This window comes from Primulina eburnea, chromosome 2 (assembly GCF_022965805.1).
Source record: "Primulina eburnea isolate SZY01 chromosome 2, ASM2296580v1, whole genome shotgun sequence".
In the NCBI taxonomy this organism is placed as follows: domain Eukaryota; kingdom Viridiplantae; phylum Streptophyta; class Magnoliopsida; order Lamiales; family Gesneriaceae; genus Primulina; species Primulina eburnea.
In genome coordinates this window covers 5,660,985-5,684,062 of record NC_133102.1, presented here as the reverse complement: position 1 = coordinate 5,684,062, position 23,078 = coordinate 5,660,985, and the positions used below count along the sequence as shown (strand labels likewise).

Sequence of the window (23,078 nt, the reverse complement as noted above, 5' to 3'; positions counted from 1 at the left end):
GAATTCAAATACCATTATGAGCATAAAATTTTAGGCAAAAACTTGGGTGAGACGGTTTCACGGGTCGTATTTGTGAGACGAATCTCTTATTTGGGTCACCCATGAGAAAATATTACTTTTTGTGCTAAAAGTATTACTTTTTATTGTAAATATAGGTAAAGTTGATCCCTCTCACAGAATATGACCTGTGAGACGGTCTAGCCACTCAAAATTTTAATATTTGGATATAGTAGTAAAAAGAGTTATTTTTACCTCCAAAAATAAAGAGAAACGAAAATCAACTAATCAAAAATTTGAGTCATATCCACCAATTTGCATTATATAATATAACATATATGTATATATGTAGTATAATGGAAGTGCAACAACGCCCCACTTAACACAAAAAAAGAGCCCTAAACAACACAACACTCGATCATAATTTTACCGCTTTGGCACACCAATTCTAATAAGTGCGACATATGCGATAACCCTGTAACCCACAAGCATTACTGCCAGGGCCAGAAAAGAAGCGGCTCGTCCGTCGAGCCCGACCGGCTTCACGGACGGGAAATCTTCGACTAAACAAGTCTTACCATAGCCACAGGGATATGTTTCCCCAGGATTATATTGTGATCCCAACAAGAGCCTGAATGTATACTGACCAATCGATATATACTTGATCCATGCGATGAACTTAGGCACATTGTGGACGTAGTATCCGCTTGCCAGAAGGAATGCTAGCATGATGACTGAACCAAGGATAGTGGCTGATTTTTGACTCATAACAATGGCGCCTATGGCTAACCCGAGACCTTGAGAACATAGAACGCTGTAGAGTAGAGTGAATAGGGCCGAAAAGAAACATTGTGGTGTTTGTTTCAGGCCGGCCATCCAGTAAGTTATGACGACGAAAACCGTGGGTAGGACTAGTTCCATTGGTAAGTCACCCAAGGTTAGAGCCATGAAGTATGAGGAGAGGCGGTACATGCCAGAAGCTCGTTCTTTAGCTAGCATCATACGTTCTTGAGGGAAGGTGAAAATAGCTTGAAAGAGCGGGTAGAAACCCCAAAATCCTGAGTAAAAGAAGAAAAGTCCCACCTGTATGCGTTTGAAAAAACATAAGGATTAACTTGCCCTTGCCAAAGAAAACCGAAAAAAATTTATTATAACCTGATCTTGTAAGTGACTGATATCAGATTGCCACCACAACAGACCACATAGGATTGAGATGGCTAGCACTTGTCCTATCTTGAGACGTGAGAAAGATTCGTGCTTCCTTTCTTTTATGCCTCGTCTCAGTAAAACCGAAAATTGTTCCCACCAAGTGGTCGACCATCGGCGAAACTGCTTATCATCCATCGTTGATTCATGGTGTTGGTAGTCGATTTTAAGTTCCGACTTCACATTGTTTGATAGATTAGTCTTGTATGCCGACACCAACTTTTGCTTGATAGCTGTCTGGTCTTCATTTGAATCAGCGGTTGAAACTCCTAATAAAATCAAAACAAACGTCATTCTATAAAGTGAAGTAGTCATCTTGCACACATAAACATACATGAAAGCACCTCTTCAAAATCATGATTATAGATATGTATTTATTCAGCGTACCATTGGCAAGATCTAACAAGAAGTCTGCAGGATTCATAGCAAGTGAAGGAGCGAATCCAATGGAGGCGAAATAATCCAACGCACCCGATCCCTTCCCAAAGTATACAGGATTACCTTCAGACAACAACAAAACCTTATGAAACATATAATACAGCCTACTAGAAGGCTGATGAATTGTCATCACTATAGTTCGTCCTCCATTACTCAACTCCCAAAGCTTGCAAACAATTCTCTGAGCAGTGGTTGAATCAAGCCCGGAAGTTGGCTCATCAAGAAAAATAAGGCTTGGATTGATCAATAGTTCTTGTCCAATACTGACCCTTTTTCGCTCACCCCCCGAGACTCCCCTCAGAAGAGGTTCCCCTATGATACTATCCCTGCATCTTGATAATCCAAGCTGAGTTATAACAGCTTCGGCATGTTGTACCTGTTGTATTATGAGCACTAAAAGATTAAAAAAGTTCAGACCATGATAATCGGATAACAAATTGATAATAGACTGAAGTTGAAGGCTCTAAATGAATCTATAAAATTAATGACAGCCAATAATCTAAAGATTACTCAAACTTGACGGGACAAATATAACTTTGATCTTTGTTTTTTTTTCATTCCATCATCTTTTCTTTCAACCAAATTAACATATATCTACACATGTTGGATCAATAAACACACACTCACACAACAGTACCTTCTCTTTCTTGGTTAATGTTCTAGGCAGGCGGAGGAGTGCGGTGTATACTAACGTCTCAGTCACGGTGAGGTGAGGATAGAGGGCATCGTCCTGTGTAACGAACCCGGTATTGCACTTCATTGCGTTTGAGAATGGCGTGCCATTGTAGGTAATGTTCCCAGCCAATCGCCCACCAAGTCGGCCACCAAGAGCGGTTAACAATGTAGTTTTGCCACTGCCGGATGGCCCGAGCATGGCTAACATTTCGCCCGGAAGCACCAGTCCGGAGACTCCTCTCAAGATTTGTTTTTCTTCAGCTTGTGCATTTTTCTTTAGGATCCCACCTTGGTTTATTTTGATATTGTAGACCACTTCCTCGAACTACATCAAAGTTTGATCATCAGCAGGTATTAGCAGGTGAAGTCCATCAAAAAAGAGGTATGATCATCTTTATTTGCAAAAAAAAAAAAAAAAAAAAAAAAATTAACAAAATATTTTAAAAATTTCAAAAAAAAATTCCTCAAGGTTAATTAGATGCAAATAACATTCGAGGAAATTGACAATTATTTTCTCAAATGAATAACTATTAAAATTTAAATTTAGTTAAATATAGTTTTCAGCATTTCATAGCTTATTGAATGAATTTTCCATTTTTTATAACAGAACCCATCAAAATCCCCGAGAGGTTTAAATTTATCGCACTTGGGTTTAAGGTTTATATAAAACTCTACACATTATAGATCTGTATCAAGTTCATGCATGCATATTTATTCATATATGTATATATATACCTTCAGTGTGACTGGGCGATTGGCCTTCTCAAAAATGGCCGGAGATTCTTCCCGATCAATCTGCGCCTCCACATCCACCATCTCTGTGCCCATCTCGTCCTGAAATAGCCCCTCCTCCGCCTCAGCACCGCCGCCTACCTCACAATGACACCTGCAGGAAATCAAGAAAACACCTGTCGTCCTTTATATATTCATATGATTACGCCATTCCTTTGCATGGCTTAAATAATCATCATCATACAAAATTTTATCAGGCGTCGACACTACGCACAATAAATGCAAAAGGGTTTTAAATTTCTGCGTATAGAAATTATGCAAAGCAGCAGGAGAGATTAGAGGCGAACCTGGACGGTTGCAGCGTTGAAGATGTACAACTATTCACGGCTTCTTTTCTTTATTTGTTTCAACATTATAAAAAAAAATCCTAAATCTTCAACTAGTTCACGTATCTTGTTTTTTCTTTTGTTTGTAACATCTGGTTCGACTTTGTGACATTAATTAATTTTTTTTTCAAAAAACATCCCTATTAAATTAAAAAATTAATTCATTTTACCAATAATTATAATATCCAATCAGCTTTTCAAAATTTAAAAATTCACATATTACATATATAAATATAGTTATGTTGCATTATTCTTCGAAGATATCAGCCTCAAGAATTTATGTAATTATAAGGCACGTTTTGACTTGCGAATTAAATTGAGAGAAAAATGTCAAAATCTGTTGACTACTTCCGCTTTCATATCAAATCTAAAGAAATGGTTTTTTTTAATAAAAAAAGATAAAGAAATGAAAATATCTGGGATGACACAAAGACTCCAATTAAATTCTACTAAATAAAATGTGAAAATGGGTAGTTAAAGATTTCGATGATGACATGTATGCTAGAAAAATGGTCAAAAGCAGTCTCGAAAAAGTGGAGACTTCCAATCTTTCGGTATACACACACTTTTAACTCGTAATAACATTTACTGAAAACGACTTCGTCTATTATTATATAATATTAGAACTCCGGCATACGCGTTGTGTGATTGTATATTTTATTTTTTAAATGAAACTAAATGATAAAAGTTAAAAAATATTGTGTTTTCATAAACAAATAGTCAACAAAACGCAATATATATCAGTTTTATTATTTTACAAAGACGAATGACATTTTCATAAATAATAAAACACCAAAAGACACAAAGTGAACCACTAGCTATTTAATTAACTATTTGGTTGGTTAAATCTTCCCTCGGAGGTATCTTCTCTTTATTTTTCAAAACAATTGTCTTAATCAAATAAATGGTATCGAGGAAACATGGGAAACAACATAAATTTGTATTCACTCATATGAGTGGGTCTCATGTGAGACTATCTCACGGATGTTAATCTATAAGATTGGTTAACCCTATCGATATTCATAATAAAAAGTAATACTTTTAGCATAAAAAGTAATATTTTTTCATGGATTACTCAAATAAGAGATCCGTCTCACAAATATAACCCCCGTGAGACCAACTCACACAAGTTTTTGCCCACTTCTATTACACTTGATATATTGACATTCTGTAGGACCGAACACTTGCCGCTTTACCAAAAGCTATAGCTAGTAGTAATTACGTAACTCAAATCTTTTAAACTGCACAGCAGCTCAAGCACCACGGTTCGATCGCTCACCAAGCAAGGACAATTATTACACTCAACACATTCATTTTATTGGCATATTATAAATTTACTTTCAATAAGAAAAATAATATCAAATGAATTAAGAAATGCAAAATTTTGTAACCTAAAATTCATGGTTTGGTTTGATTATGAACAATTCATGGTTGAAATATTGTGAAATCGATAGACATACATAATATGATTTGATTTGAATTTTTATCAAAACCCGAAACAAACCGTAGTTGAACATCTTTAATTGTGATGGATAAATCTAATGTAAGATGGTCTCACAGATCTACTATTACTTTATAGAAGTGAAGATATTTTTAAAAATATTAAAGTCAGAAAATATTCAATCGGTGAAATGATTAATAATTTAATTTCAAATTAATGCAAGCGATTATACAAAGAGGGTTTGATCGATAATAGCTTATTTGATATTATTTATATTTCGAGAGGTCAAATAGACAATGATCCTAATTTAAGGGGCACCGTGTAGTATAACCCTTGATATGGAGCTAATATTTGGGCCGGTTACCAAGCCCAATTTCAACATCGAGCCCATTAAAATTAGGGTCCCGATCCAATCTTAGAGGGTTTAGGGTTTAGCCTGTATCCGATTTCTTCTATTTCTCTTCGGTATATTTTGATCGTTTGAACCGATTGTCTTCGAGTTTCTAATGGGGAAGAAGCGGAAACACAGCGAAACGGAGGCTGCCGCCATTGCAAACAAGGATGAAGTTGCAGAAGAAAGGCCTAAACGGACTCTTCTCGGCTTTAAAGACAGCAATGGGGATACAAAAGAAAACGATATTGCTCCAGCTGGTTTTAGGAATAAGGAGAAAGTATTGGTGACTTGCACGCGCCGCATCAGTTTCAGGTATAGTATAGTATAATATGTAATTTTAGTTTTGGGTTATTTGGCTGTTCTTTTTGTTTGCTTGATTATTAATCTGTTTGGGATTGGGGTGACCAGGTATCGGCATTTGATGTTGAATATGGTGGATCTTTTACCTCATTGTAAGAAAGATAACAAGGTCGAATCGAAGAATAGCAAAGGCACGGCTTTGAATGAACTGGTCGAGCTGAAGAGTTGCTCTTCTTGTTTGTTTTTTGAGGTGCCGTGTGATACATGATTTATACTTCTTTATGTTATTTTAGGCTGTGGATTGGGCCCGTTGAACTATTGTTATCTTGGTAGTGTCGACGTGTTTGGAATCAGTAACATTTTGTGTAAAGCTGAATTTTTTTCTCGTCAATTCTCACGTCTTATTTTCATTGATATCAGCATGTGATTAGAAAATTCCAATTTGAGTATTTATATGCTGGTGTTTCTGATTTTGCATTCGCATTCTCGTTTACACTTTTTTCCATTTTTTTTATTCAGTGCAGAAAAGGTAGAGATCTCTATTTATGGATGGTCAAGTGCCCCAATGGCCCGTCTGTCAAGTTTTTAGTTAATGCAGGTATGCATTGATTGTTTTAAATTTTGGACGACTTGTTCATTTGGTTAATGAATTCCACCTCCTTTCCCATCTTATTTTGTGATAGAGAGAGTGGTGTCCTTATTGTGGAAATTTTCTTTATGTTTCTAAGTGCACACGAAGGAAGAACTGAAACTTACTGGAAATCATCTCAAGGGTTCTCGCCCCATCCTGACCTTTTCCTCGGATTTCGATCAAAAGCCTCACTGGAAGCTGTTAAAGGAGATGATTATGCAGGTTTGACTTCCGATCATATGGATTTTCTTTGTGCACAAAACATTTGACATTTTTTATGTTTTTTGTTTGGAGGCTATCGGAATCTGGAAATTGTAAATTGTGTTAGCGTAAAATAGCAAAATTGCCCCTATGATAGTCACCTCAAATGCTAAAATGAAATCCGTTCATTGTGGTTCCTTTTTTTTTTCGTATTTCAGTAGAGTAGGTCGTATGGTCATATGATGATGAAGATTATTGTGTAATTAGAGTTATGTAGAGTAGATTGTATTTTCACGCTGAAGCTTGTGAATTGTTGCATTGTTCCATTTGTTTCTTATTATTATTTGTGATAAGTATCTTTACGAATTACAACTCTATGTGTCTGGGTTTTGAATATCTTCAATTTTGTTTTCCTCTATTCAGATATTTGGCATCCCGAAGGACCACCGGAAATCTAAACCTTACCACGATCACATTTTTGTCTTCTCAATTGCTGATGATCATATATGGTTCCGAAATTACCAGGTTGGTGATAGTTTTGTGAAGAATCATAAGTTGATCTTTTGATGATGTAAAGTAGTGAGGATTGAATATTTTGCTGATGACAAAATGTTCAGCCTTCAGTTTTTTTATTAGGTTATTGCATGTATGATCTCTGTTTTATATACTTTACGGTCTTTAGCATTGAAGAACATTTCCTGCAAACTAGTTTGATTGGGGATCAGCTTCAGTCTTGTTTATTAGTCTGCCCCTACTTCATTTTTTTTCAGTTTATGTCACATAATCTATTTCACATAAAAATAATTATCAAATAATACTACACTTTACTCCATTTAGTGCTCAAATGATTCATTATCTTTCTCTCTCCATTTCCCTTTTTTTTACCACACAAATCAGCTCAGGGTACTATTACAAAGTTTGTAGCATATATGGTTGCTTAAGCATCTACTACAGGGAAAAGTTTCAAATCAGCTTTTATGTTTATTTATGTTTATTGATAAACCACCTAGCTTCAAATATTTTACATAACAAATTATCTTTTTTTTAAGATTTCATGCCCTCACGTTGGAACACATAAAGTTGATCGCGGGGACTTGGAGAAGATGACTTTAGTTGAGGTTTGTAACAGAACAGAACACCATGTTTTTGTATATTACATGATATGCGTTAGTTGTATTTGATTATCAAATTGTTCCTATGGTAGGTTGGCCCAAGATTTTGTTTGAAACCAATTAAGATATTTGGTGGCAGCTTTGGGGGTCCAACTCTATATGAAAATCCATTTTATGTTTCGCCAAATCAGGTTAGTATTGTTCTACAGTTTTTCGTTTTGCTGTTCAATATTATATATTGATCAACTCGGCTTATTTATCAGTCATATGATTCTTACTCAAAATTTATTTGGGATGTGTAATCTGTTCCGTTACCAATCCACCACGCTTTTTAAAGCTGAATAAACCGAATTATTTCTGGAAGAACCGGACCAGCTGAATGTTTCTCTCATCCTAAATAATCAAAACACCAAACCTACCTAACCGAAACCTACACCCAAAAAATAAACTCTAAATTCTCATTATTCAGAAAACGTAATAAACCGACTTACTGAAATAAATAAATTGTTTAGTTTGGTTGAACTGAAATTTTGCATACCTGTCAATTGTAATATTTATTGATCTAATTACAAACTCCTATAGATTCGCTCATTGGAAAAGAGGCAAAAGGCTGGTAAGTATGCGAAGAAAGTTAAAGCTAAAACCAGGAGGAAGATGCACGAGATGGAGAATCCATTAGAGGTTGATGAGTTTGCTGATATGTGGAAGGAGTGACAAGCTAATGAGCCAAATGGGACTTGTTTCTTTCTGATACACAACTACCATTTCGTTACCTTGTAGCTTCTTTACGTCGATGTTGAAATAGGCCAAATGCTGTTACGAGCATGGCAACTGGCATAGATATGGCTTCTCTGATGTTGTGCGAGGAAGTTTAATACAATCATTGAGAGTGTGGTATATCTTTTCATTTCTTGAAATTGTGATCGAAGTCTAGTCAAGAAATCTGTGAGAACATTTTTTTACATTTGATTTTCAGTTCTTCAGAAATATTTAGAAATCAGGATATGCTTTTGTGGCATGGAGAATTTGGATCCGAGTAAGCAACAAGTATTCGGTTGTGGCCATGAAAGAGGATAGGAAGAAAATATGCAAGACACGTTTGTCCTAGTAACTTCAACGGGTGAAGAAAATTTAGTGAATTTTGAGAAACGGAAACGGAATTTGCATGATGATTTTTAAAAGATATCTGCGTCTCAAATATTCAATCACAAGGATGATAGACCCAAGATTTTGGGCGAAGAGGAGCAGCTTAGGAAAAATATATATTAATGTATATGTATTGCAAGTTATTTTTCGGAAGAATCACGAAATTTCTTTTCTATTTTAAATGAATGAGAGTGATCTTCCCATCACTTCCACCCTTGGCTTCACTAGTCAAACAAAAGATTATGGGAAGAATTTTAGGTGCCAAGGAAGGTTGGTTTTTTTAAAAAATAATAAAATTTTACAAAATTGATGCAAAGCAAGAGATGTTACAAAAATAGTGCAATCCGAAAAATCTGCTATGGATTCTGATAAATCCGCAATAGACCGTCCCGGTTTCATTTTTTTATTTTATGGGTATTCGTGTTATATTTATATGCAGGTGACATCGCTTACTTTGCATCAATTTTGTAAAATTTTATTATTTTTATATTATTTTTAAAAAAAACCCAAGAAAAGGTCGACATACGTGTGTATATATATATATATATATATATATATATATATATATAAATATCTCACTTAGAGGACACTGTTTTTTGTTTTCAAATTGTCCTTACACCAATATTTTTTTCTCGAAATTGTCACAACTTATTTTCAATATTACTCATCTCAAATTACATTACGATCTCTCACTGATTTCTATCTATTATTATTAAATTAAACATGAAATTAATCATTTAATAAAATAAAAAAACAATCTTATATAAGATGATTATAATTTCACACACATTTTGTGTGCGTATAATTTACTAGTATACATTAAAAATTCTCAGACAAAACAATGTTACACATCACGATAACCGGTGTTCACTAACGCTACACTGAAACTGAAACAGAAGATCGTTTCAAGATGTTCATTGCATCAATCTCTGCACTTCATTCCGGTCATTCAGAGTCTCGATCAGCAATGGGGGAGCGTACTGAGCAGTTCCTTGGTGTTCATCAGAATCTTGACAGAAAGAAAGAATGATTGTATCAATGGACATCTCTACTACCCCGAAGAAGAGAGTGGCCACAATATAGCCAAGACCCCAGCATACCTGCGTGATGATGTAAAGTTATAGCAACTATACACATACATTGTCTCATTTAACAACACTCTTGTGACACTCGTGATAATAAATTTCCTCCAAAACTACCGTTAGATAAAGTTAAATACAGTCGTCTTTGCAAGCACGCTGTATGATGACACGGATAAACTCCTAATTCTTTTCTTAGCAAAACCAAGTCAAATATTGTATTGTGGGAAAGGTACAAATAAGTTGAAGACTAAGCAATGACATGGTAGGTCTCTTGAGACCAAAGTATGTGCTCGAGGCACATTAGGTGCATGAGCATCAGTGGAAAAAACAAAATTCGTAGTCGATTATGTGACCTATGAGACCCGCATGATCGAATTTTAATCATAACAAATGGTGTACGTCTCCAAGTTTAGAATGAAGGAGAAAAATATTCTTCTCTTGAGTTTCATAATAAGATTTGAACCAAGGGTAAGATTTAGTGTGGCATACCAGTACAGGAAACAGTGGAGACGATATCTTGTTGTGTGCTGATTTATATTCGTGCATGTCCAGCATCAGAAATGCAAAAAGTGCACTCATAAGGCTAACACACAACTTCCCAAGGAAGAGAATCACGTCACCAATGACGTGCACCTTTCCAATTCGCAGGATGTTACTCATTATTAAGCCTGTCGCAATTTCAGAAGCTTTAAAGAACCCTTTTCCCGTTATTGCAATCTGGAAAATAGTCATCACCAAATGCGAAAGAATTAAGGAGAGACAACAAGAACTACGATAACAAAGAAAACATGTAATCCCTTGGAAAAAACAGTATTAAACATGATATTTCAGATGAAGGGGCACTGCACATTCTTAACGCTGTCATCCCCAGTTAATTCAAAAGTAGCAGGCAGAATTAGAGAACTTGTATCACACCCAAGAAATAGGGGCTAAAGAAATGAGACTCCACATAATGTGGTTTTTAACAATAATTTCCTGATGTACTTACTTTATCGTATGAAAGTATGTCAAAGTAAAACAATAACTATCAAATTTATCACAGAAACTGAGATTAAATACTATAACACAGGACTCACCATGATGTAAGCGTTCCTGTTTACAGATTTGATGATCCATCCAATACACCTTAGGCAACACTGGGAAGAGTGAAATACAACCTTCCCAATCCAGCTTGTTGGTGTAGAATTGACAAGTTTAAGTCTGCGGCGGAATGCTTCGAGTATAAAACGGACTGATTCAAAGAAAGGTAAGATCAGAGAACCTAGAGCAATAGATCCAAGACTGTATCGCGCAAGTCGCTTCATTGAAGAGAAAACTGGAAGAAAGGGTATCTCTGGCTGCACATAAGAAGGAAAAAATGTGAGCGGATAATTATATATTTTCTATTCGTTAAATTCTAGCATCATTACGTGTCTTACCGATGTTCCCCCACCAACCCAATAATAAGAAGCCACAGATCCCGCGATAACTGTTGAAGAACATGATATGAAAAATTGGGTAGCCCAGAAACCACCGAATAGATGGAAAAGTATAGCCGCGACAATATGAGAAGTATACTGGATACTATATCCACAGCAACCGTCACAGCTCACTCTTTTTGCTTTGAGATCATAAGCACAGCAATTGGCATCACAGTCGTTTTGAATAATACTTCCCGAACTAAAAAGATGGAGGGCAGCAGACAACCAAAACATGTAAAAAACTGCTAAAATGGCATACGGTATAACTGGAAAAAATATCAGTGCCTGGACTTCTCCGATGACCTTTGCAGCAACCTATGATTTTTTCAGTTAAATGATCAGAACAACAAGAAGACAATGTTTTACAAGCATTCAGTGCCAAGTACAACAAACTACAGCTATTTCTTGCTTTCTATTATACCAAAGGGGCTAACGTTATTAGAAACAAGGAAACTCGAAATTTTTAATTTGCACGTCTTAGAAAGCTGAACTACATGGAGAATTGGGGCAATTGTTGCAACCTTACAGTTTATATAATAGGTCATACGTCTTGAATAAGCGGGAATCGAACTTATTGACTCATCACTTCTTGAATTCTATTATCAGGCTTTTACACTTTTGAAATTTTTATCAAGGTAACATTACTTGCCTTGAGCACAGATGTTGCCATGAGGATGCGACGGACTATAGCAATAGAAGATAAGAAAGCAACAATCATCACAATGGTCATGAAAACAGCAGCAACATGGAGATGATTGACTTCCTGGTTAAACGACAATTCATATAAGAACTTTAAAACTAAAAAAAAAATGTGGCGAAGAATGGAAGTGAAGGACAAAAGCCAACTTAAACCCAATCAAAGGCAAATTAAGCTGGTAATGAGAGCATTTAGACTTCAACATCCTACCCTTGCAGATACATCGTAATATGGGTCGTGCTCTCCGATGATGGGGGAGACAGCATCATTTCCAATCCATCCGGCTGAAGATAAACCAAAAAAGGTATTTAATTAACCTTTTCTCATTTGTAGCTATTAAAAAACACAGAAAATTTCCAATTACGCCAAATCAGGAAGAATAGCAGACCTATATTTGTGCACTTGACACAAAAATTCCTGGTGGGGTCAGTACATGTTTGTAAATTTTTAACATTCGATTGACGAGCTGGATCAATTTTATTTATATTGGCTTATATGTTAATAATTATTCGTTGTGGTTGTCTATTAACTTAAGCCCAAAATTAAAGTGATCGGTTAAAGTTTTGGCTATTGAGCTTCAATGCATCTAATAGGTTACATGTCTTTCATGTATAATGACATAAGTGTAATTTTGTTTTATCTATATATGAGTCATGGTTCTCAGATCGCGCGTTATCATGTTGTCTATTCTCTGCCCTCATTATAGAAATAGAGAAACTGAAGAATTCTCTCAAAGAAAAGAATGTGAAAAGAATGTGTAGATCTGAAATATCAAAACTCGTTCTTAATGCGTCAAGATTATGGTTTCAAATACGGTTCCGCTTAAGTTTTCGGTCAAATTCTCAATGATTTAGCACGATGAATTATGTACTTTATGATGGGGTTAGTATGTGTTTGTAAATTTTTAAGATTCGAGTGACAAGTCCTCACAAAATGATTTTATCATCATAAATCAGACATAGACCCAGAAAAGTTGAATCCTGGTAGATTTGAGCCCATGAAAAAATCAAGAGAAGAAATCTAACCTTTCAAGTAATAAAACATTGTCACAGATATAATAAGAATGTCGAAAAGAATGACAGTAATCCACGGCATTCCAGCAACAAAATGACGGATCATCAAAAGCCACAGGATTGATAGAAATAGCGGCAAAAATCCTCCACAAACAAGCAACACAGGCCATGATTTTCCAATATCAGCAACATATCTCTGCAGACAAACATAGAGGGAATATGTTTTCAGTGTTTAAATAGAGAGGGAATATACTCTCAGTCCTTGAACACATCAATGTAATGGCCAAATATAATCCATAAATTGAGTAAGGTTCCAATCTCTGTTTTTGTACAGAGTTTCAACCTTCCCTATTTGATTTTATTCTTGCTATGGTGACACTGAAAGAAAACTCGGCAATTTATTAAACCTTTAGTACTGATGACCGAGAGTTAACTGATCTGTGAATAGCTTTATCAATTGCAATGTCTTCTATGACTTTCACTCCACCCATCTCCTCCCAATGCTTCAAAGAAATATTTGATGCACGAGCAATGAACTGGCAGGTCCAATATACTAACAATGAATATTAAACAATCACAGTTAAAAACCCAACTTTTTGGAGCTGCTGATCAAGAAAACCCAAACCATTGATTAGTCAAAGTAATTGAGAAACATCATGCTAATAACTTATGCCATTTTCTTGGTATTTTCAAATGCAAAAGGGGATAATGGTAACAATCAAATCACCATTGACACTTGGAAATATAACTGGATAGCATGGACCCTGGAGCTGAAGAGAAGTGTTCCTTAGTTCTGGAGTAAGGTCTGCAAAATAATCATAATTTCTGTCGATCCAATCATCAACCGAGAGACGAATATCTCCTTCTGGATAGTCACAGACCCAATTTAGTGAATCTTCAGACGGGATAGGACAATCCATTAAGCAAATACTCCGAGCATTTGAGAGCTGGGATTTGGTATCCTTTAAACCACTTTGGTAAACTTGATTGGAGTTTAACCAATACCGGAGTTCGAGTTCTCGGAGATCAGGATTACCATGTTTGTCACCACACACATTTCCTTTATAATCCAGCCCATAATTTAACCTTTCAAGCACAAGATACGGATATCAAACATGAAGAGAGAAAACAATTAAGGAATTGAAACAAACTTATCATCAACTGATCAAAGCAATGAGAATTTTCGATCTGATACTTGGTTCCTCCCAAAGCTCTTACAAGTTAAAACTTAGCTTAGCAATCTCAGCTAGCAGGGAGGCCAAAGATAAGTGAAAAGAATTTCAAGTCTTATAAGCAATATTTTATCAAAACATAAATTTCAACAAAAACGCATTCCATTGCCCATTTCAACAAAATTCATGCATCTCCCGCCACCACAGTTACTACTCATTAAAAAGAAAAACATCCAAAGATCGAACAGATCAAATATCAGTAGTTACTATTAAAATAATGTCAGCAAATTCACATTTAAAAACAAAAAAGATTCTAACTAAAGTATGCAAGCCACGGCTCCTGAAACTTTTAAACAAGCAGGAAAACCAAGAATCCAGTCTCATACCCTACTCTTGAATATCTAGGAAGGAAAAAGAAAGATCGCAAACTTCCGAATGAAAAAGAACACAATAAAAACACTGAATAAAACTCAAAGCCATTGAACCAAAATCTAAAGATGCAGTTTTTTGCTCAAAAGAAGGCAAAAGACGCCATCTTTCACATAGTGAAGACTTAAAAACCAGATCAGAACAGCATAAAGTTAAACAAACCCATCTTTAGCATCAAGAAAATGGTGAAAAGGAACAACATTTTCCCTCTTTACCTCAATGGGTTTCCTAGATTGAAACCAAAGCTCGAGTTCACAATCATTGCCACCCAAAATCCAATGAACATAAAAAGATAAACCACATCTCTGCATTTCCTGTGATGTTTGATTATATCATTATTTCCATTCCCATTTACTGCATTCCCATCACTTGATAGGAATCTTCCTATAACCGGACCCAATGACCCTCTCATCTTTACTCCCCCCAAGTAAAACCTTGCAGCAAGTGAACTTTTGGAGGAAAAACAGAGCAAGCAATGGGCGTGTCTTTCGAAAGAAAGAGGAACGGAGAGTCTTGGGGCAAGTAGAGTGAAAAGGAGAAGAAGGGCAGTGTAAAAGGAACGAGTTTCAAGGGGTTTGTCGGAATATTTTTCTGCTAAATTTTCAAGAAATGTGTTTCTTTAAAGCAGTTTTAGTTAGTGTATTAATAATTAATAATTAATAATTAATAATTAATAATAAAAAAAGCAGCTTCAGTTTAATTAAGACCAATTTTTTTTTTTTTTTTTGAGTAAAAAAGTTCAACAGATTTCAAAGTTAAGAATACTTATAAAATTGGATAATCCAATTTCTAGTGTAAATTATCCCAAGTATTTCACAATCAGATTTTATTTTAAAACGTAAAAAAGGGAATTTTTTTTTTTTTTTTGTGTGATTTTACGAGGGCAGAGGATAAATGCCGAATTATCTATTTATTTACCACTTCCAGTATATGCAATCTAATTCTTGGATTATGTGATTTACCTCTGCATCTGATCACTGATTATGCATCTAAAAACATGTCATATAAGTTAACAAACACAAAAACTCATTTGAGACGGTTTCACGGATCAATTTTGAATATCGAATTTCTTATTTGAAAAAAAGTATTATTTTTTATGCTAAGAGTATTAATTTTTATTGTGAATATCGGTAGGGTTGATCAGTCTTACAGATAAAAATTCAGTGAGACCGTCTCACAAGATACTTACTCTGACACAAACCAAACTTATTATCAAAATATAAATAAATAATCAGTGAATTTTTTATTTTATTTTATGATGACTAATATCCTTTTAGTCATGTACACTAATATTTGAAAGCAGATCTACGTACACAAATTATAGTTTCTAATATTTGAGTCAAATACATTAGTAATCACATTATAAAAATGCATGAAAAATTAGTGGGAGTGTTCATTCGGGACCAAACTGAACCGAAAATCGATTTTTTTAAATTTAAATTTGGTCTGAACGGTTAATTGAACCCTGAATCCTGAAATTAAATAAAATTAATGTGCGTAACTATGGAAAGAAAATAATAAATAAATTCAAATTAAATTGACTTCATCGTCTTTATATCTAGGCAAAAACTCGTGTAAGATGGTCTCACGGATCGTATTTTGTGAGACATATCTCTTATTTGAGTCATTCATGAAAAAATATTATTTTTTATGCTAAGAGTGCTACTTTTTATTATAAATATAGGTAGAGTTGACTCGTTTCACATATAAATATTCGTTAGATCGTCTCACAAGAGACCTAATGGTGATATAACAATGTTTTTGTTATCATAGCATCTTTTGAACAAACACATGATAAAAATTATATGTCTAAAAATATCTCTTTGAGTAATGACCAAAACATTGATGTGTTGATGTAACGGGAAATTGGTCTTCAGTCCTCAGCCGTCGATTTTTTTGTGTTCAGTCTCTGTGGTAACTTTTTAGTACCAGTACCACGTATACCATAACGTGTAATCGTAATTCCACATAAAAAAAACCGAAAAAACCGAAAAAACCGAATATATGAGAATTATTTGTTTTTTTTATTATATTGTACTCCAAACATGTCCCAACTTAAAAATTAAAAATAGAACTTAAAAATAAACCAAACATGTCCCAACTTAGGTTTTGACATTCAAAATTTCAGCCGCAGTCGCACACCTTTGTTGAATTGTTGTGCTTGTGCCTTGCTTCACACATTTCCTTTTCAATAAACCAACAACACGAGTCTAGATTGGAGAAGAAGAAACATGTGTTGCTTTAGTAGTTCTCTGCTCTCTAATTTATATATCTCATATCTTTAATGTTATAGTTATTTTATTCTTTATCGGTTGATGATACTTGTTTTTAAATTTTTCTAGATTTTATCAATGATGGAAGAGATTCTTGCATTATTGCTATATAGTTGTGACTTACAATCAGGTTTGTTAAGTTGATCTAATTTATATGAACTTATTCTTTTTATAATGTGTTGATATTTTAATTTCCATACACATGAGAATTTTTATTGCAAGAGTTGATAAATCCATTGCTGGAATTATTCACTATCAATATATCCAAATTCCAAATTGCTTATAATTGTCATTGCTGTAATTTTTATTATTTTGATGTTTGTGAGATACTTGACAAATTGGTAACACGAATGATAGCTATGCCTATTTTTGATTACTTTATTTTGGTTTTTGTAAGATAATCAAACAAATTTGATTGTGGTTTTTTATTATATTTTTTTTTTAAATTTATAACGTACAACTTTATTTATAACTAAATTTATTACACAAACCGTAATAACCGACCGTAATAACCAAACCGTAATACAAAAAAACCAACCGGACCGAATTAAAATGGTTTGGTTTAGGATTAGGCATTCGAAAAACCGTAAACCGAAAAACCGAACCGAAGTTTATTAAAACCGAACCAAACCGACCGTTGAACACCCCTACATATTTACACATGAAGTGTACCACATTTTGTATGACATAGTACCACCATTTTGTAGGTATGGAGTGAATCTAAAGAAATGTTTTGATTGGGGATTTTTCACCAATTTCCCCTTAATGCAATATCGAAAAAAAGGAGTCTCCAAATAGGCTGTTGTTCCAATATTACAGGGTATTGACCCTCCTCGACCAAATTTGCATTCAAACAAATCTTTCTGATTTTTTATTTTGTTTTATTTTTGACCCGATTCTGAAGGTATTTTATTTTCGGATTTCTATGAAAAAAATTTAATCAGAATTTAAAATTTTCCACACTTAGATATTCCGAAATAAATAAAAATTGAGAGATTTTCTTGCTAATAAATAAGCCAGAGAAAGACATGACTATTTCGTAATTTTTCGATTTCGAAGTTAATAATGTTAATTTGATGGAGGTTGAGCAGAATTATAACATAAGAGAAATATTAATTCACGGTAAATGTTAATTTTAATATGTATGTATTGCTGTCTGATATTTTTACGAATATATGTTTATTTGTGTTGAGAATTCAACAAAAGTCTCACATTCAAAGTAAACAAATAGTTAATAAGATAGAATGATATCTTCATTAGTATGAGTCATTTTGGGCAAAGTCCAAAAGCAAATCCATGAGGTCTCAGACACAAAGTGAACAATATCATATCATTGTCGAGATATGTGAATTATATTATACAATAATTAGTATCAGAGCTATAATCTAGATTGAGTCATGTGAGTGAAATCTTCGAGTACTTAAATGAAGGAAGTTAGGGCACCCGGTAAATATTTGATGAGATCGAGACAGACGATACTCCAAGTATTTAATATAAGGCGTGTGTTCTCAACGCAGTGGAGATGAGTGGCCTCGATGATGAACGAATGGGATTGAGAGGATGCCCGAACCGTGAGAAGAATGGTGGTCTTTCTTTCCGAGGGGATGATTGTTGGGAATTCAACTAAATCTCACATTAAAAATGCGCAAGAAAGATTACGAGTTAATAAAATTGAATGATATCTTTATTTGTATGAGGTTTTTGGGTAAAAGTTCAAAAGTGAATCCATGTGGGCTTAAGCCCAATGGACAATAGCATACTATTGTAGGCGTTATGTGACTTATATTTTACAACAAGTGATATAAAAGCTATGGTCTAGATCGAGTCATGTGGTTAGAATCATCGGATATTAAATGAAAGAGGTAATGACTCCCTAGTAAATATATAATGAGATCGAGGCAAGTGTTGCTCCATGTATTTCACATAAAGCATGTGCTCCAAACACAGTGGAGATGAGTGCCCTCGATGATGGACGAATGAGATTGAGGGAATGCCGAGACCATGAGAAAATTGACGCTCTTTTATTTGAAGGGAAGATTGTTGAGAATCCAACCAAATCTCACATTGAAAATACAGAGGAAAATCATATGTTAATAAAATAGAATGATATTTTCATGGAAAAGGGATTTTAGGTAAAGTCTAAAAGCAAAACCATGATAACATAGACTCAAAGTAAAAAAATTTATATCATTAGGGAGATATGTGACTTTCATTATAGAACGGTCCATTCTCACCAAAATCATATAACTTAATGACTAATATTATTATTAAATTTTACATCTACATTGTCAAACACAGATGCATATTTCAAATTTTTAAATGCATAATTACAAAATTTTAACAATATTATTTATCATTTAAATATAGGCAAAAACTTGTGTGAGACGGTCTTACGAGTCGTATTTTGTGAAATGGATATCTTATTTGGGTCATCCATGAAAAATTATTACTTTTTATTGTGAATATCGTAAAACTAAAATTCTTATTTGACTCATCTCACATGTAAAGATTCATGAGACCGTCTCACAAGAGACCTACTCTTAATTGTATGATTTTAACTTGAAAAACTAAAATTGATCATACATCACCGTAAAAGCGACATTTTGCCACTATTTTATGTATAAGATCCCAAAGAGACCGTATTATCACATTTATTTGAAAAATAATAGTCTACAAATGTTGACTTTAATTTCGATAGAAGAATGTTGACAAGATTACGCATTTATGAACTTCTTGCATTAAAAATCTAACTGTAAAAATAATATTTTTTAAAGTCACATATATATTTGATGAAAGATAATAATCTCATCAATTAATGAAATCTAGAACTTAATTGTTATTAAGAATTCGATTGGCCCATCAAAAGTTTGACTGCTGTTATTCTCCAAAAAACTTTGAATTAGACATAAAATATAAAAAACACATAAAATTTTGTAAAACAATCTCACGAGTCAATTTTATGAGACATATTTCTTATTTAGTTCACCAATGAAAAAATTACTTTTTATACCCAAATGTATTACTTATTATTGAAAATATTAACATGGTTGACCCCGTCTCACTTATAAAATCTTTGAGATTATCGCATGAGATCTATTAAAAAAAAACACTTATTTTTTCTTTTATATATATGTGTATACATATCTACATCGATTATTCTTTTATTCTATGAATTATATGTTTTTTTTTTGTCATGAGAGGATCATGAATAATAAAAAAATTAAAGAGGGTAAAACTAGGAAGAAAGTTTAAGTTATATATTTTAATTTTCAAAATTTTCCCATTAATGATAAATATTGGTTAAATAAAAGAGGGTCTCATGTGAGAACGTCTCACGGATCATAATATGTGAGACGGGTCAAACCTACCCATATTCACCATAAAAAGTAATATTTTTTCATGTGTGACTCAAATAAAAGATCCGTCTCTCAAATACGACCCGTGAGACCATCACACAAGATTTTTCGTAAATAAAATGGGTTTTTAGCTGATTTTTCGTTATGATTTGAATTCAAAATCCGTGGAGAATCGGAAACAGTCATTAAGATCAGATACAAAATCTGAGGTAAGTTTTAGATTTATGAAAAATATTTTCAAATATCTTTTTTGTTTTTGAATTCGAATGTCTGACCACGTGATAATTAAATGTTTCAAACACATCCGATTAAAATAATTTAAAATTTAATTTCAAACAAACAATTCGTGATTAGTTTTTTTTTTTTTTTTTTGAACTCCTAATATAGGGATGAGGAGGACTCAAACTCGAGTCTATATACTGAGAATTCCAGGTGAGACCAGTACTGGACCAAGCGTCCGGTCTCAACAATTTATTATTAGTGTTGAATCCGATCAATCAACCTGGAATCGATATGACCGAATTCGGATCGGTTCGAGATTGATTCAGTCGATTAACTATTTCTATGCAAGAGAATAATTCAATATGAACTTTATCAAAATAATTTATTTTCTAGAATTATATAATAATGATAGTATCAATAGTTATATTATTTTACATTTCAAAAAAGTCTAAATAAAATGGATAAAATTTGAAAGAATTAATAAATTAAAAAATTAATTTGAAACGGGCTGGTATGTCAATTTTGTAAGACTATTTGAATGATTCATAAAAAAATATTATTTTTATATTATAAATATGAGCAACTTCTTCATTGGTAAAACCGTCTTTGTAATTTTCTCCCGAATATCACGCGATCAGATAAACCCTGATAAAAAACCCTAACTTAAAAAATATATTTTCCACCCTGAAAATCTTGCGTAAACTAATCAAAAGATGCTCATATATTAGTAATTATTTCATTTTTCTTCATTTTACGGACTCTGTTTCTGAATTCACGTAGTAAAATGGCTGGTGAACCAAATAGATTTTTACGTGAGGTAGCGAAATCATGCAGGGCAAACCCTTTCTGTGATTTTGAGTGAATCGAACGAGCCCTGTACGTGTTTTTGACGTAGGATGCAGCAGATATTATGGGGGTGATGGGTGATGAACTTGGAATCAGCAGTTTCCCGGACCACATTCTCTGTCACGTCCTCTCGTTTCTTCCGACGAAATATGCGGTGGCGACTAGCATTCTAGCAAGAAGATGGAGGTTCCTTTGGACTCGTGTCGTCAATCTTGAATTCGAACACGAAAATTCCGATTCAGAATCTGAGGAAGAAATGAGCTTTTCAGATTTCGTTGACGGGGTTTTCTTGCAGCATAACGCCCGGAGCATAAACAGTTTCAGCTTCTCATCTGGGGCAGACAGCAAAAATTGTAAGCTTGATTCATGGATTAGTGAAGCCATTGACCGTAATGTTCAGGTGATGGATCTTGATAATTATCTACTTAGGCTGCCCGAATGCCTTTTCAAGTGCGACACTCTTGTAGATTTGAGGCTTCACAATTGCCTTTTATGCGATGCGAATCTTACGGTATCTTTACCTAAGGTGAAGAAGTTGTTTCTGGACTCAGTTATGTACGACGATTATGAATCGCTTTCCAAGTTAATCTCGGGTTGCTTACTGCTTGAGGATTTGAACATTCATAGAATGATGTATGGTTCCAAAGATATGGTCTACTTATATGTCTCGTCGCCCGTGCTAAGACGCCTCGCACTGAATTTCGAGGGCTGCGATTATGCGAAACACATTGTGGAGTTGGATACTCCTCAACTTCAATATCTCAAAGTAGTTGATTCTATATCTATTGATATCTATACCCCAAAACTATCATCCCTGGTACAAGCAGAAGTTTGCCTTTGCAAGGAAAGTTGTAAGGGTAAATTTATTGATCAGAGGATTTCCTCTCTATTTTTTGAAAGCTTCTCTAAAGTTAAGTGTCTAACACTATCAAGCGGTCCGACAATGACGGTATGTGTCCGCAGGTGTTAATCATCATGTCCTGTTTGTTGTTAGTGATACAAGTTCAATGCCAACTTCATTCTGGTGAAATTTTCTTTGATTTGCAGTGTGTTTACACTGGATTCTTGGCTACAACGACGAGGTTTAGATATTTAACCAAACTAGACTGGGTAGCTGATACGCATTTCTTGCCAAGAATGCTCCAAATTTCTCATATGCTGAAAATTCTCATCATCCGAAAGGTCTACTAATTTCGATAAAAAAAAAAACATTACTGCTAAATCTTAGTCTTTTTTATGTAATACTTTGTTGTACTTCTGCAGTTTTATATGATGTGTTGATGTTATCTTTCTTGTCAGGTTGATTGTGATGTAAAAGGATGGGTGGATCCTGCGTACATTCCGTTCTGTCTATCATCACACATCAGGACCGTGTCGATTTACGCATACGAGGGTCGAGATTGGGAATATGGCATGGTGAGCTTTATCTTAAGAATGCTGAGGTCTTGCAGCAGATGAACATATATTCCAAATGTATTGGTAATGACTCCAATTCCAAGTTTCGTGCGATTCAGAGGGTTTCCATGTTGCCACGAGGATCTGAGAAGTGTGAGCTCTCTCTTTGTTGAGATATCATGTTCTAACTTAGACTTGTATTTTTTTGGATTTTATTCAACTTTTTGTGAATTTTATTTTGGGAAAACTGATTTTTTTACTCGGGTTTTAGTATATGAACCTTTGTCTTGATGTTTTATATTATGTTATTGTTCAATTTGAAGGGAAAATTGCATTTCTTGTCGTGTAAATTTGTCTCTGATTTTCCATAATTTTAATATGCAGCATAAATAATAATCAGTTATTTGTTCCAAAACTCATATTTCTTTGATTAGTTTTAGTTATTCATGTCGAAATATTTATAAATTGAGTATT

The 23,078-nt window shown here is 34.1% G+C and overlaps 4 protein-coding genes across 4 annotated transcripts; 2 read left to right on the top strand and 2 right to left on the bottom strand.

Moving 5' to 3' along the window:
- Positions 1-344: 344 nt before the first annotated feature.
- LOC140824522 (ABC transporter G family member 9-like) lies at positions 345-3,216 on the bottom strand. The gene is made up of 5 exons (XM_073186101.1): positions 3,052-3,216; positions 2,279-2,641; positions 1,591-2,017; positions 1,153-1,472; positions 345-1,080 (listed from the first exon to the last, which is right to left on the bottom strand). The coding sequence occupies exons 1-5, from the start codon at positions 3,142-3,144 to the stop codon at positions 424-426; spliced, it is 1,860 nt and encodes a 619-aa protein (XP_073042202.1). The 5' UTR covers positions 3,145-3,216; the 3' UTR covers positions 345-423.
- A 2,085-nt stretch (positions 3,217-5,301) lies between these two features.
- Positions 5,302-8,475, top strand: LOC140822736 (ribosome biogenesis protein BRX1 homolog 1). Its single transcript, XM_073183596.1, has 8 exons — positions 5,302-5,581; positions 5,678-5,819; positions 6,089-6,167; positions 6,298-6,422; positions 6,825-6,926; positions 7,451-7,519; positions 7,606-7,704; positions 8,096-8,475. The coding sequence occupies exons 1-8, from the start codon at positions 5,382-5,384 to the stop codon at positions 8,225-8,227; spliced, it is 948 nt and encodes a 315-aa protein (XP_073039697.1). The 5' UTR covers positions 5,302-5,381; the 3' UTR covers positions 8,228-8,475.
- Positions 8,476-9,434: 959 nt separating this feature from the next.
- Positions 9,435-15,106, bottom strand: LOC140822735 (choline transporter protein 1-like). Its single transcript, XM_073183595.1, has 10 exons — positions 14,728-15,106; positions 13,639-13,997; positions 13,319-13,464; positions 12,924-13,107; positions 12,109-12,182; positions 11,851-11,964; positions 11,160-11,516; positions 10,818-11,078; positions 10,231-10,458; positions 9,435-9,759 (listed from the first exon to the last, which is right to left on the bottom strand). Exons 1-10 carry the CDS (start codon positions 14,922-14,924, stop codon positions 9,574-9,576), a joined length of 2,106 nt encoding a protein of 701 aa, XP_073039696.1. The 5' UTR covers positions 14,925-15,106; the 3' UTR covers positions 9,435-9,573.
- A 6,053-nt stretch (positions 15,107-21,159) lies between these two features.
- LOC140824020 (F-box/LRR-repeat protein At4g14103-like) lies at positions 21,160-22,777 on the top strand. The gene is made up of 4 exons (XM_073185625.1): positions 21,160-22,158; positions 22,257-22,391; positions 22,509-22,625; positions 22,724-22,777. Exons 1-4 carry the CDS (start codon positions 21,274-21,276, stop codon positions 22,775-22,777), a joined length of 1,191 nt encoding a protein of 396 aa, XP_073041726.1. The 5' UTR covers positions 21,160-21,273.
- The last annotated feature ends 301 nt before the right edge of the window (positions 22,778-23,078 follow it).

Bases quoted from the DNA above. Each gene is read 5' to 3' on its own strand.
- LOC140824522 (XM_073186101.1), bottom strand. From the start codon at position 3,144: ATGGGCACAGAGATGGTGGATGTGGAGGCGCAGATTGATCGGGAAGAA. The intron at 2,642-3,051 runs GTATATATATAC...ACTTTGATGTAG, and splicing joins ATCGCCCAGTCACACTGAAG to TTCGAGGAAGTGGTCTACAA. The intron at 1,473-1,590 runs GTACGCTGAATA...TGATTTTATTAG, and splicing joins CTTGTTAGATCTTGCCAATG to GAGTTTCAACCGCTGATTCA.
- LOC140822736 (XM_073183596.1), top strand. From the start codon at position 5,382: ATGGGGAAGAAGCGGAAACACAGCGAAACGGAGGCTGCCGCCATTGCA. The intron at 5,820-6,088 runs GTGCCGTGTGAT...TTTTTTATTCAG, and splicing joins CTTCTTGTTTGTTTTTTGAG to TGCAGAAAAGGTAGAGATCT. The intron at 7,705-8,095 runs GTTAGTATTGTT...AAACTCCTATAG, and splicing joins TTTATGTTTCGCCAAATCAG to ATTCGCTCATTGGAAAAGAG.
- LOC140822735 (XM_073183595.1), bottom strand. From the start codon at position 14,924: ATGAGAGGGTCATTGGGTCCGGTTATAGGAAGATTCCTATCAAGTGAT. The intron at 13,998-14,727 runs GTAAAGAGGGAA...TGTGCTTGAAAG, and splicing joins AATCTAGGAAACCCATTGAG to GTTAAATTATGGGCTGGATT. The intron at 13,465-13,638 runs GTGATTTGATTG...ATTCATTGTTAG, and splicing joins TATATTTCCAAGTGTCAATG to TATATTGGACCTGCCAGTTC.
- LOC140824020 (XM_073185625.1), top strand. From the start codon at position 21,274: ATGGGGGTGATGGGTGATGAACTTGGAATCAGCAGTTTCCCGGACCAC. The intron at 22,392-22,508 runs GTCTACTAATTT...CTTTCTTGTCAG, and splicing joins AAATTCTCATCATCCGAAAG to GTTGATTGTGATGTAAAAGG. The intron at 22,626-22,723 runs GTGAGCTTTATC...CGTGCGATTCAG, and splicing joins GAGATTGGGAATATGGCATG to AGGGTTTCCATGTTGCCACG.